General features: G+C 34.8%; 1 protein-coding gene across 3 annotated transcripts in view; it reads right to left on the reverse strand.

Moving 5' to 3' along the window:
• Positions 1-15,625, reverse strand: part of IMMP2L (inner mitochondrial membrane peptidase subunit 2) — a 477,417-nt gene that overhangs the window by 83,003 nt on the left and 378,789 nt on the right. For all 3 annotated transcript variants that reach the window (XM_085318516.1, XM_085318517.1, XM_085318515.1), the window contains exon 5: positions 15,487-15,589. In XM_085318516.1, the coding sequence (XP_085174642.1) occupies positions 15,487-15,589 (103 nt within the window). The remainder of the gene's footprint in view (positions 1-15,486; positions 15,590-15,625) is intronic.

The following is a 15,625-nucleotide window of genomic DNA, read 5'->3' on the forward strand; positions in this document are numbered from 1 at the left end:
TTAGCAGGAAAAAGCTGCTAGAGGATGAAATCTTGACCTCACCAAACTTACTGGCAAAACTCTCAGGTACTCCCATGGAAATAAGTTTTTCTTTCCTCCTAGTTATTACTACTTTAACTACTTTAGACTTTTTTTTCTGAATCAGGTAATGAAGCTATTGTAAATGTCTCAGACCTCAAAGGAGGAAATAAATTATTTTAAAAAAGTGGAAGCCATTACTAGATCYACATAGAAGAGCTTTATCGTTGTTCTGCCCTGTGTCAGTATGGCAGCTTTACTCCTCTTTGCCTTTAAAAGGCTGATTTGTTTGCTATTTAGTCTTTTCATAGTTGATTCATTTTAAAAGTTTCCTCGAGCAAAATAATGGTCTTTGTCGCAAATAAAGAGATTTCTCTTGCCCTTCCTGCATGCAACAGAAAATTCCCTAGGAATTTACTCCATGTCATTAGGGCACTGTCACTGTGACTCTACTTAATGCTGGAGCTTAATYGGCACTTTTACTGAAATGCATAGATGATGACTATATTGTGAAAAATAGGGAGGTATCCTCTGTCTAGCTCTGAATTTTATGGAAAACAAATCCTGARTTTTTCTTTGGATGCATATAAGACATGAAATCTAAAGCTATCAGTCATTAATGTTATGTATCAGTTATTCTGTGAGGAGTTTAAATTAGTCCCCAGAAAGCTAGCACTGTTCCATTTTAAAGGCATAATTTAATTTTTTATTTCAAAACAGCAGCATCTCTGCATGCTTTTTTTTTTTYTCATTTGAAACTTTGATAGTTTTAGTCTCTTGTGAATCTCATTTTAAAATACATGCATTTAAATGCAGATTGGGACTGTCTCTAGAGGGCTAGGAAGAAAGGCTTTAAAGTGGAATTCTGGCAGAAGAATAAAGTTCCTTTTTTTATTCTCAGGATAACTGCATCTCTCCCAGATATTGCTGGGATCTGCTACTGTCTCTACTGTTACACAATACTATTTCTTCTCAGATTATATAGTTTTCTTTACAGAAAAACAAAGTATTCTGACACAAAAAGTCTTCAAAGCATAATCAAAACCCATTTTTTATCAAATGAATCAATGCTTTGTTACACCCAGAAGTGTTATGCTACTGTTAGTTTTGTATCAGATGTTTGTCTCCATAGCAAAAAACTACCAAGAGCACAAGATAGCACTGATCAATACAGAAAGCATCATATGCTATGGAAGGTAGCATATTATTAAATACAGTAATGCAACTGAAAAAGGAATGTCAGTCCAGTTACAAACAATTTTCACTTATAATGTTGATGTTTACATAAAAGTATTAATTTTACTTAGATACCTGTCATTGCTTTGGAAGAACTGATAAACTGTTTTTTCAGATGACAAGCTTTATTAGTTCTTTTATTATAAGTAACAGAGTCAAGTCTGATTTTCAAGAGATGAAAAAATATTAAAATACTGGATTCTGTTAAAATACTATGTTTACTACAACCTAATATACTTTTGACAACAAGAAAGGCAAGAAATCAGATTTCTAAAGCTAGAGGAGATTGTACTCTCGCTCAGCTCTTTCTCAGCTTTCAGATAAGAGATACATTATAACTAGACCTACCTGGAGGAAACAATACTCAAGGAACATTTGCTCTTTGATCAGCAATTGYCACATAACCTATCATCTCTCCAGATTATTTCAGCTTTTCTAGCCCTGTAGGAATTATCGCAGGAAAAGGTTCAAAATTCCAATTATTTTCTAATATTCTTCTAATCTTTTAATTCTTTTTTTTTTTCAAAATATTTGTGCAAAAATTCATTGAATAAGTTAAGTGGTCATGACCTGTTCCTATGTAACCCTGGGGATATATCAGATTTCTTCAGAGTACTGAGAAGATATCCTCTGAAGAAACATAGATTTATGCTRCTAGGATAAAAGCTAGCTGTAGAGGTTAAGTTCTGTTTCACAGGATTTGTCTCTCAGGCTATAATTTCAAAGGCTCAGTGTGCCACTTCGGCCAGAGCTCCTTTTGATGGATAAAACCCTAATAACTTGAGACATAGCAACAAGGGTAAAGCTAAGGTTATTGTGCTGTTCTAGTTCAGGTAGTGTGAGATTCAGTAAAAGATCTGCAAATCAGAGAGAATGTGAAGGCTCAACTGGCAATCAGTAATTTCTTATTTCTTTCTTTCTTTTTTTTTTTTGCTCTCTGAAGTTTGCAACTTTTTATGTGTATATAAGCAAGCTATTGCAATGTGATGAAGAACTAAGATTTCACACACTTAAGCCCAAGTGATAAATTGAAATGACATGGCCCTGTTGCTATTGTACTGCTGAAGTAATACAAATATCTTTTTAATTTTTGTTACTGAAATATTTTGCGCAAAACGTGCCTGCAGAGAACTCTGAAAACAGCCCAAAAAAGCTGTTGCTTAGAGCAAGAAATAGAGATATGCAGACAGGACACCAGCCACGGCATCTCTGCAAGAGAAAGATGGCATAAACCATACTGACACAGCTTTTGCCTAGCCACACTGTAAAATAGCCAAAACTTACTTTTCACAAAAAATTTTCAAGGAAGACTGARTATTAAGCTATGAAATATATATCAGCTTTACGGTGCAAAATTCTAGCTCTGGTTCCTTCAGACCAGTGGGTGAACAGSTGAATAATGTTTCTTTTTGAGGACSTTGTTTTTGAAACATTTGAATCAGACCAGACCTAAACTCCTCAAACACAGTTAGCCTGSTAGCTACCATACGCTAAAAAGAATATCTGCAGTGAAGAAATCCCATCCAAGAGCATTTAGATCACAGAGGCTTTGATGGCTCGTATGGATAAATCAAGTCCTTCATGACTTCATTCAAGAGAAACATCATGAATACACACTAATATTCAGAAATATGTATGCTTGAAAAAGAATAACAACAACTGAGCTTCTAATTAACAYAGTAAGGCAAGACATCTTGGAAATCTTTCCAGACTATGAAAGGAATTACAAGGACAGGAATCCTGGCTCTGAGAAAGTGGGGGGCAAATGTCACAGTCATAAAAGCTGCTAGTGTCCCACCTGGGGAAGAGCTACGTTCCTACTCTCCTGAGGCTCATCGGCTTGSTCTTTACTCAGCAGGTTGAGAAAAGCGTTTCTGTACCTTGACAACCAAGATGTATATAGTCCAAGAACACACACACAAAAAAAAGCAAGTGACAGAATTTAAAGTTAGGCTAGGTAAGATTCCAGAGCTTTTATTTTTAGCTTGCATATTAAAATTCATTTCCAGGACATGAAAGTCCCATTGTACAAACATAGGTGGTTTGCATTTGTATGCGTACAAATAATTCCTAATGCTCACCAGTGTAAGAAAAGAATGAACTATAAGTTTGAATTATACGTATTTATCACTTCTGCTACTTGAAATTGAGACTATGTCATCAAAAAAACACCTACAAAATATTTACATGAAAACTCGCTCTCAGAGTAGCTAATAGTAGAAAGYATATAGAAAGATATACACCAGGGTGTGGTTCAAAGTAAATAAAATAAATTTGTTCCTAACTTGCATCACTCAGTGTAAGCATGAAGACTGTATTCCTCCTAAGCATTTCTTGTTTAATCTAAATGTTGATGCCACTTAACAGTTAATTAATTGTTCTGGAATACTATCAAACTCTTGGMCTCATTTCAAAATACAATAGATATTTTGAAAACTGACATGAACAAAAATTCACTCATATTACAAACGTTTTAATAGCTATCAATAAATTTAGGAAGAACAGATTTATTTTCTTCATGACTACATTCACTAAGTATAATTAAATCTTATGCTTCTTCCTCCACTTAATTAAGCAATGTTTTGAGTTGTAACCTTATGCCTTTACTGATACAAGTAAAATTGAGATGGCCTGCAAAATTACTTTGAGGATAACTAACAGCTGAAAATATACAAAAGCTAACAGCATATCTGAGTACAGATCTCATGTACGTATGAAGCAGCTTCACAATTCCTCTATTATATTAAAAAAAAATACACATCAGAGTGAAAATACTATACTGAGCATGGAAAAGAGGAGGGTTTTTTTATCTGCTTGCAGCTTGAGAATACTGAGATTGCAGATCACAGTGATCACAGCAGTGGCTGGGACCTTAGGAGAACCCATATGCCATCACTCCAAAGCACCTGGCCATTTTGGTACTACTCAGTTTGGAAGAGCAATACAACCATCTCTGTTTTAACATATGTGTTGAGACCTATATTAGCAACATTTTAAAGAACAAATTTGAATTAGTGGTACATGATTGTGACTGTGCTTCAAAGGAAAGAGAAGAAGGCACATTATCTAGATAGGCTGAAGAAGTAAAGGTGCTGAAGAAACCCATTCCCTCCAGGAATGTACCTAGGCAGGAGAAACACGGGTTGTCCTGGAGGCTAAAAATGTGTCCACATGACACAACTGCATTAAAATAGCAAAACAGAGAGGACAGAGCAGGAAAGGGGAGAAGTTCAGCTATATGCACAAAAAATAAATTGAGGCCTTGCACCACAGAAAACCTGTAAAATGGCCAAAAATCAGGTACTACAAAAATAGTACCAGACATGGAAGTAGCTGGTTCCTAAAGAACCACTTTTCATCCAACAGGAAAAGGACGACTTTCCATCTCCTCACTATGGTATTCCCCAGGAGGCAATCTCTTTCTTTCATCATGCTGTCAGGTCCTTACTAGAATGTCTCAGCAGAACTCTTTCTAGAGCCATTTATACAAAACTGGCCTTCAATTTACTGTCATTGCAGATTTTATTTTAAAATCCTCATTCCAATTGACAGAGCCATTGTAAAAGCCTTCAATTTAAAAAAGATATCAATATATCAGTGACAGAAAATGCTTTTAAGACCAGAAAGGCTTTATAGCACAAACAGCCTGATTCCATCCTCCTCATGCTGACTTGCCATGTGCTACTGCATTATCAAAGATCTGCATCAGCTGTCTTCATCTCCATTGCTGCTAGTAGGTATCTCTACTAACAAAGCAAGACATCTAGAAAAGAAAGATCTTATTGCCTAAAAGAACCTTACTGAATCATCCTTTTGCACAGAAGTTCAGAAGACAGAAGTTATCAACTTGAGAGTAAAAAAGAAAAAAAAAAGGGGGGGGTCTGAAATGCATCTATTCAATCAAAAAGATAAAAAAAATCCTCTGTTGTATTCTCTGCTCCTCTAACAGTCCGCAAAATTTGAAGGTAGCTATTACAATAGATGATGCCACAACCTGCCAAGGAGCAGTCATAGAGAATTTTGTASGCAGTTACTTCTTCTGATCCCCCTCCTTTTTCAGTGTATTACACCTTGTTTTGGTCATAGGTTTCCCCTGGCTTTCATTAGATATAGCATATATAGGGCCAAAATTCAATGTTGGATACCAGTTTCACATCTGTTACGGAGCAGTTCAGAAGTCTGTTATTTTGGCACCTAAATTATACACATCTTGGGTTTTAATAAGTTGTAAATTAAATCTGATTTTTAACTTATATAATAGGAAAAATGTGAATATGATCAGGTGTAATACAGAAATAAAAATATTAAACTGCTAGCAAGTTAGGATTTCTCAGTCTTATTTTTTCTTTTGTGTATCTTTGGTGGTGGGGGAAGCTGAGATTTTGACATGCTTAACTACAAAGAAAGCTGAGTCCCACTACAGTGATCTAAAAGTAAATTTGGGAAGGTTTATAGCTCTTCAGTTTCCTCTCTTGGCCATATTCCAAGTCAAAACTATATTCTATGAATAACAGTTCTGGCAACCTTTGGCTAAAGTGTTTAATAAGTTCTAACAACATGCAATATTGCACAAGTACCACTTAACATACATTAATCCAATGGCAGTGATTGCAGAGAACATTTACTTCACTATTAAGAAATGCAATGGAACGACTAAGAAAATACTAGATAATTCATTTTTACCATCACAAAATATTGAAAGGATTAGTTTTGGTTTTATGGACTGACACTGGACAAATTTTCGTTATTAACATTACATGACTTCCACCAGCTGATACATAATAACATCAACAGGACATCTTTTCTTTTCTCCTTTTCTCTTTCTCTCTTTCTCTTTTTTTCTGAATATTGATCCACTACTGATCCAAGATCCACGCTTGTAAAGTGCAAATTATTCATCTTCGTCAGATTTCTAGCTTTGATAGGAAAGAAACACAAGATCTTACTATCCTATCACCTTAACTAAAATCTTGGTTTTCTTCTGCCTGTATTTCAACTATAATCTCACAAATATTAGGCTCATATGTTAACATTTCCTAAAACTTGTAATCTGGTCTCCCAGCCTCAAAAGACATATTGCAAGGAAGAAGATACAGCACTGGTGTAAGCTCTAATACTGACAGCTTTCAGAATAGCATTCAGTAAATTCGTATTGGACTAGGGTACTGTGTCATAATTTAATGTTATAAATTAATGTTATAATTACATAAATGGAAAATAAGTGGAAGAAGAAACAGTTATATATTAACTAAGACATAAGAAGTAYCATGTATATATTACTATTTCATGCTGTTATCAGTATCAGTTTTCTTATTATATACAACTCTTTTCTAAACCTAAAGTTTCACAAGACCAAAGCTAAAAAATTATACTATCCCTCAATCTGACATTGAATTGTAGCAGCTCTTAATACAAACCAATATAAAATTTCAAACACTAATAAAAGTTAATCTATAGTGCCCAAATCATCAGAACAAGTAAATGAAAATAACTGCCCAATTTTAAGTGATATCAAGTCTCAAATAACAAACAGAAGAAATAGAAAATATTTCATGATTTGTATAGTAATAACATTTACTCTTTTGTTATTTGGAAATATTTCCTTTAGTAAATCTAACATTCTGTGGGATTTACCTCCCAAGAATTATGTTTCATTCTTGTATCTCCTGAAGTAAGAGACAGAATGAATAACTTTCAAATTCCACTATGACTCTTAAAACTACCTTTAGGTCACACCATGATTACATTCATAAGAAAACTAAATTTACACTTCTACAGTTTGAACTCTTTAAAAATCATAAATAAATCTTTCCATTCTGTGCTAGCACCCCTTATCAAAAAAAAAAAAAAAAAGTCTCTTCACTTTGGTAAGAATTACTTGTAGGCATAAAATTATTTATACACAGCTGTTTGCAGGATCAAGGTCCTAATAAAAATAGTGATCAAATACTTATATCTGTTCCATAACTCACATCTAGAATTTGAAGTACTGCTTCAAAAAAATGTAGCGTGCTGTTGAATACACAAAGTATGTATGCAAGTATGAGGTTCAGCAGAGCACCACTCATCCCTGGTTCCTCAGTCACCTGTACTAGCAAGTTGCCATCACTGCGCTCCAGAAACCTTCTGGATTGCTTGTGCCCTTCTGTGCTGTACCTCCAGCAGATATTAGGGTGGTTAAAGTCACCCATGAGGACAAGGGCCTGTGAAGATGAAGCTGCTTCTAATTGTCTGAAAAAAAGCCTCACCTACTTCTTCATCCTGATCAGCTGATCTACAGCAGACACCCACTACAACATGGGTGCATGTTGGTCACTAATTCAGATTCATAAGCTCTCATCTGCCCCTTCATCCATTCCCAAGCAGAGCTCCATGCATTCCCACCACTCTCATATAAAGGGCAACTCGCCCTCCTCATTTTCCCAGACCCCCCTTCCTAAAGAGCCTCTATCCACTCATCACAGCACTTCAGCCGCAGGAGCTATCCCACCACGTCTCTGTGATCCCAGTGAGATCATACCTTGTAASTGCACACAGATTTCTAATTCCTCCTGTTTGTTTCCCACGTTGCGTGYATTAGCATACAGACACTTCTTTCAGAGAGACACCCCAGCAAGCTGACTTCCTCGAAAGGGCGTGAGGGCTTCCCCCATAACGTGCTCCTGAAGGCACCTCCTCACTTACATGCACATGCACATGCTCAGGGCAATTCCATTTCAGCCTTGCTTTGCTAAGAGGTCTCTTCTGTTTACATCAACCCAGACCCACTGGTTGCCTACCCTATCCGCCACTTCCTTAGTTGACCTGTGGTCATTCTCTCCCACCTCCATCATTCCTAGTTTAAAGCCCTCCAAAACTCCATAAATATTGTTAATTCTATTAATATTACACATCATATTTCAGGAATGCTTTGCTTCAACATAAATTTGTAAACAAATAAATCAATATTAATTAGTTTATACAAACTATAAATTAATATACACTGCCAACAAATATAAATTTTGAACCTCTTGATTTGGCTTGTAATGACAGAAACAAGGTATTATGGTTAAATAGTCTTACTATCTACTTTAGAACTGGAAACCTAATGTCAATAGTCATGATAATATCGAGGCAGCTCACTTATCCAAAAATGGAATCAGAGAGACAATACTTTCTTATAAGACTTCAATCACTAAAATTTAGAACTTTAGTTTCGTTATCAGTGACTGAGTTTTTATAACGTTGCATGAACAAGGAACTAAAAACAGAAAGAAACAAAAATATTCACTAGATTTTTTAATGATATCCTAACAAATCTTGGTAAGAATGACAGTGGTAAGTTCTGCAGAGTGATTTATCAAACATAAGGGTATATCAAGCTGTAACCTCAAAGAAATATAATTTCCACCCCCCCCCCAAAAAAAGAAAAACTGACTCAGAGATACACAATAAATTCAGCGGTTAGCAAATTAGTTTACATTTGAATGCAGAGCTCATGCTCAGTTAACTACAAATATTGGTGTGAATCTGACAGCTTACTGATCTGGCTTAATATTTTGTTTCAATTTTTTTTTCCTAGTTCATATCAATGTAAGTGATGTCAAAAAGAGATGTAGGCTGTTAAGCCTACTATTCTTTTTTATGTGGTTGGGAAATCCTTTTAAAGTATTTATTCTTCATAAATATTTGCAAAATACTTGGATGAATAATTCATTGTGCTTAGGGTTGGTACATGCGTCCTGTTCTGACCGAAGGATTTTGAATAGAAGTATGGTAAATTAAAAATAATGCTCTCAAGCACAGTACTAGAGAAAATTAGCTAGAATATGTAAAACAAGATTTGACAAGTAAGATAAAGCCCTTGACCATCAAGTACTTTACAAATCTTCACGAGCATTACATAACAGAGAAACAGAGTAGATTTAATCAAGAGCTTTCAGTCAAAAACATTCAAAAAACTCTCTGTTCTGTGCTTAAAGGATATATAATATTGAGCATCCTGCTCACATTAATTTAAAAATGAACAACAAAAATAAGGAAAAGCTTTCTGACTATATTGCCAGGAATGTTTCAGGCAGGTATATACAGTAGAGAAATAAAGTCCTGTCTGGTTTGATGATAGCTAAGCTGCTTGAAAGATTAATGTTTATGCATTGACTTAGACAACAGTTTGGCTAAATATTCTACTTTCCAAAAAAATATGGACAGTCATAGAAGACTTTTTACTGTATATTCTGCAATTGTAGTTAGTCATGACAAGAGCTTTTAATGCTCTTTAAAGGATGATGAGGCTACTTATTTTATTATCAAAGGTTACCCTTTAGCAGTTCCTGCTATAAGTTGTCATTCTCAATGACAAGCCACCATTCCAAAATGAATCTCTCATACCACATTCTTAAGCATATTTATTCTTCCAGGTTTGTTTTTCATCCGTCATAACACATAATGTCCTAACCATTTTATTCATCATAGACTTTTACAATTTCAAGCTGTGCGTATATGCTATTTACTACTGGTAACTTCATGCTTCATACGCAAAGTTTTTTTTCAGATTGTAAACAATTCTACCGATTTCATTTTTGCCAGTGGCCAGGTATAAATACAATAGAATGTCACTGATTGCATATTTGCATTACATATGCTGTGTTAACATAGTTTCACTTCTTCTTTACTGTGTTAACATAGTTTCACTTCTTCTTCATTAACCAAGAGAAAAAGAAGAAATGTCACAGATCCCATAAGAGTCATGCTTCTCCCAAAGGCTACATTTACAGACCAAAATGAAGGTGCAATTAGAAGGCAGTGGCTGGTCAAATTGCTGTAAAAAGGGAACAGAAGAAGCTGCAATGCCAGCAACCAAACTGATGCATCAAAGTCCCCAGCAGGCCATTCCCAGCCTTCACTGACCATTTTCCATCACCCTTTACTGTTATCCTCATTGACACTAGTTTTACTAGTGTAAGCAGAAATATGTGTATTTTTGCTAAAATCACACTTTTCTTTCACAAGGCTTGACCATCTTCTCTTGACCTTGGTCTAAACTACGAAAAATAAGGATTGGGACAAAAGTCATCATCCTGTTACTGAATCCATTTGTCTTAAGCCTCTCCATATGCCTGGCTGGGGTAAGGGGAAGTAAGTGGGTATTTCAAGAGCCTGGCAGAATTCTCTCCGGGAAGCTTGTGCCTTGCCTATATGTTCAGTTTTAGCTGAACACAATGCTGTTAAACACTGGTGTTAAGAATTACTGTGTGCTGCTAAACTCTTCCCACTTTTTCAGCATGATATGTGATTCTTGCACTAGTTTATAGCTCATAAATGAAAGCTTCAACAGATGGCAAGATCATCACCACAATGATTTGCACTTTTAGGATATGTGGGATTCTACGTTTCCTATTATGTAAGTAAACCAGAACGCCAAAAAGCTATCTATCTTGTTTCTCAGCAGCACTTGGGTCATCTGAACTTCTCTTAGAAGAAGATAGAGCATGTGATGCAAGGTTATTCTCACAGTTTGGGAATATTAGGTTAGACTATTTCCTTTATTAGAAGTCATGCACTATACCTCATTGAGAATGTCATATTTCAGTTCACCTTAATATCTAATGAACTTTTCACTCTTTCATTTTTGACTACTTATATTAATCCCCAGTAATTACAGAGAAAAATACTGGATCAGTTTAAGAAAATAGCAGACCACATTCTGCCAGTTATTAACTGAATTTGCCCATTGAGGGTTAACAGTTAAACCATTTCTGTCTTATATTCAAAAGAGATGATGACAGTCTTTGAAATGCAAATTAAAATAATTAACCAAGTCAGCATATTCACTTATTTTGAATGTCATTCTGAAAGTCTATTGAGTTTTCTAGTCACAGCTTACAGGTTTATGCAGCTCAAAGATGAAGTAGGCAAACAGACAAGAATCCATTTCAGATAGGTTTTCACATGAACTTGCAGATTTGCTTACATGCACAATCATAAATACAGTTTTTACAGTAATGTTGACTAAAAGCAATTTATTCATTTGAAGTTTATAAACTTAGGACTTGTGTTAAACAGAAAGCCAGAAGTAGTTCAACTGGACTTAAATTTGAGAGTAAACATATCAAAAGATAGATATAATTTTCTAAATCTGTATCAGAGTAAGCAGAGCTAGGATATGATCATACGGAGCCAAAAAAATGTTTTATGACAAGATACTTAACCTATCGGTGTCTCAGGTTCCCAGCAAGATAAGGAGGATAATAGCCTTTTTGCCCTTACACTGGATTATGAAGCTTAACTCATAAAGAGTGTTACCCAAAGCCTATTAAAGTCAATAGAAGTCTCTCATTGACTTTAATGATCTTTTGTTMAGGTCTTTTCCAAGTCAGTTGAAAGAGTGCCATTGACTTCAAGCTCTAATTTTATAAAGCTCTTTCATATCCTCAACTTGGAGGCAGCTGGAGACATAAAGACGTAGTTATAAAAGTGTTATATTTACAATACAAATCGCCATAAGATAAAGTTGAGCCTACTTTTTAAATCTCAGCGTGCTAATCACTACTTGTGTGTACACCCAAGAATACATATATCATATATTTATTACGAACTGTTTCTCAGATACCATTATGTGACAGTTGCATAATCATCTCAGCCCTGATGGATGCCAGCTCACACATTTGATCTGGATGAAGTACAGTTCATAATAACTTTTCCCTGGAATTAGCCATAATGTCAGATCCAGATATACCAGATTTATCCAGATATAAATTGTCACTATGTTTTTATGCTGGTATTATCCTGTCTGTGTAAGTAAAGACAATAACTGATCCGGCATAAAGCTTCCTAGTATATAGTTAACCCACAAAAATCTTTAAAAAGTTTGTAGTAACAGAGTTTCATATTAGATCAGCTCTTACATRATGTGGTTTCTGAGATGTGATCTAAGAAAGCAGAAGCATTGCCAGGAACAATACTGCTAGATTTTCTATACTGTCCAACCACAACCTCATAGTAAAAAGGTCCAAAAATATAGGAGTATTACCAGAATTAAAAAAGATGAAGGCGTAACTTTGAATAGTGGTATCTTAATTACAGAAACTATCCATTATTACATGCCTGTAGTATGCCAATTAAACATAAAGGTAATATAATAAATGCTTGACCTCATTCTTTCAAAACAATAACAGTTATCTGAGTAGAAATCACTATTCTAGCCCAGACGATTTAACTAAAAATTCCAGCTATATCTAATTTTTAACCCCCTAAAGAATTAAAAAATACRGAAATTATTTGAATATTTATTGGCTGCTATTCAAAATAGCTATTTTCAGCATTATGAATGATTGACATGACATATTTCCAAACTTGAAATGCAGYAATACCAAAGTAGTCGTATTATGTAACATCTACCTTGGAGCTGCACAAAGAATTTTTTTTTTAATGATAACATATGATAATCAGCTATGAAGTGCTATTCATAGCTGTAGTGTTATTTTTGCAACTTCATTTAAGGTATTAATTTTATTCAAAGAAACCACTAAGCAGAAAAGAAATATAAAACCTTTCCAAATCTTAGTTAAAACATTTTCATTTTTCATTTACTTTAGGTAGATGCCTCTCTATACCTTAATATTCCATTTGGAGTCCTATGAAAAACAATGCAAATACAAAGAGATACTAGAATTATAGTACTTTAATGAAATAATTAAAGGTTATTTAATCTGCCAATATTTTACATTTTAGAAATTCACTTTCCTTCAAAGGTGCATCTAGTTTAGATCTTGAATGATCACAGGGTTTTTGCTTTATCAACTTAACCCACTAGGCTGTTAACATGTTGTTATTCCCTGAGTGAAAAAATGATTCTAACATCTGTTCTCAATCTGTTTTTCCATAATTTCCTTTTATGCCCCATGTAACTCATTAGGCTCACCCACACCTTGAAATATATATGCAACTTTAAAATGGTAGATCTAAAACACAATCCACTATAAAAATACAGTATTTATACTCTTTTTTTTTCCTTTTGATCCAAGAAAACACAAGATTTCTTCCAAATCAGAACTGTAACACACAATGTTTAACCTAATCTCTTAGGTGACCTATACTTTAACAAAATGCAAAAGCTGGTTCTGGTCTCACCATTGTGGAGTCTGTTCCTTATGACTGTCTGTTATAGCCTCATGAGAGAAAAAGTATTTAAATTAAGAAGAATATACTTTCTGAGAGGCTTGCAGAGAGTGATTTTCATATATTATCTTGCTTGTGCAGAAGTGGGCTCAGGAGTGCAGCAGACAGAGGGGTATAAATGTGCCCTAGTAATCTCGAACCTAAAATGCAGGTAAAACATTAAGAAACTGGAGTCTACTATATCCTTCTAAATGTACTTTTCATTTTCTTCCACAGATGAAAATTTTTAACSTTTTAGCATCCATTTTTTAGTTTCCAGCCCTGTGATTTCTTCTGCCACCATTAGTCTTTATTCTTGGTATATATAATATATAATGGCTGCTTTAATTGCATTTCAGAGAAAAATACCTATTTACAGTTCATATCTGTCCATAATATGTTCATCAAAGGAGAGTAAAAGGTCTAACTTTCCATAAAAAGCTAAAAAACTTACTGTCAAAACAGACTCAGCAGCTCTCTAACGGTGCCACTTCTCTAAGAAAAATGACATATTATCTGATGCTAGCCAGCAGCTGAAAACTAATGTGAGGTCAAATCCTAGTGAAGGCAATTTTATAGCATTTATAAACATTAGTGAATTCAGTAAAACTTTCAGGATGTGTAGATTTTCCCCAACATGCTATCTTGTAAGAAAGCTGCAAGCTGCCTATGTTGAGGATTTTGTGTGAGCAGATGAAAATGCGAAAATATAAAATTTTCTTAGKGGAACTAATGCCTGACTGCTAAAGTTTCTTTATACTTTGAGTGTACGTCAGCAATATATTTGGAAGTGAAGTAAGAGAGGATTACTGATTTCTTTAACTAAGATTTGTCTTGGGAACATAGAAAGAGACACAGAAAAGCCTACGAGAGGGAGGAAAGAGATACACATATTAGATAAACTGAAAGAAATCTTGCACTAAATGCACTCTAAAATTAACTGACAAATCTTAGAAAGCAGCAATGGGGAAAAAAATAGCTAGCAATAAAAGAACAAAAAAAAAAGTGAAACAAATTAAAAGAGAGGCAAATGATTAGATAATGTCAGACTACTCCAAATGGGACAGTAGGCCTTTTGTCACATTTTTTGTTGAGAAAAAATTATTTCGAGTAAATAATTGGGGCCAAACTACTAGAAGCCTGACTTAAACTCAAAAAACCTGTGCTCTGTTATTAATTACATTAGAGTCATTGGGCAACTTTTGTATATATTGGTATGAAATTCATAAGGGTGAAAAAATCTATCCCTGACAACTTCATCATGATAATCAGTGTACTTTTATATGTTCAGAAAAGAATTATCTCTAAGCACACATGTCAAAAAAAAAAATGCATGGAATTTGTAATACAACAAAAAGGATTTGTACTTCCACAGCAGAATGCACAGATTATGAGACTAACTCCTGCATGATAGATTGAGTCAGAACAACAAGAATTCACACAAACAGTAACAAAACCAAAATTGGACTGGAGTGCAGCATTTACTGTCCTTCTGATGATGCACATTTTTGCCAATCAAGAAAGAGAGCTTTCGGACTATGTTTTGTTAATATTCAATATGAAAATTGCTGTACATAAAGAAAACTTCTATTTTATTTTTGAGATAGTTTAGACAGATTTAAAATACATTTATTCTCATCCGCAGACCAATTTAACAACTAACACTTACTAAGCATGGTTATGGTTTCCTAATTCTTTATCCCAGCCCTGGCATTAAAGCAAGACAGAACTCCCAGGAGGGAGTCATTCGCGATTGCACCAGCTGGCAGCATATCCTAAGGGACCATCTGTCATCTACAGAGCCCTGGCTAGACCCTCTGGCTACTCCTCCAGTACATCCCTCCAAATTTAAAACCTCTACTGCTTCTCTCTCCATGTAGGAGAATTAAAAGGAGTTTTTACTCTTTTCACAATAGATAGGCAAAGCAAAGCCAACCTCAGCTGACCGAGACACTTTAGAAGCTCTGATAACTCTCACAAAAATAAAAGTACACAGTTAGATTGAAGTCACACTTGCTGTGTTGTACAAACAACCAGAAACATGCACTGCTTTTTGGTTGCAAACCCTAAATGATACATAGTGAACTGACTTACCGGGCCAAAAGCATTGCTGTCAAAGCTGTGTCCATGGTGATCACCTTCCACCCAAATATGCCCATGTGGAACTTTCACGTACTTCTTTTTGTATCCAATGGTTCTAAAAAAATACAAAAATGGCTAATCAAAAAAAAAA

Source organism: Rhea americana, unplaced genomic scaffold, assembly GCF_003343005.1.
Source record: "Rhea americana isolate MKP2758 unplaced genomic scaffold, rheAme1 scaffold_54, whole genome shotgun sequence".
Classification (NCBI taxonomy): domain Eukaryota; kingdom Metazoa; phylum Chordata; class Aves; order Rheiformes; family Rheidae; genus Rhea; species Rhea americana.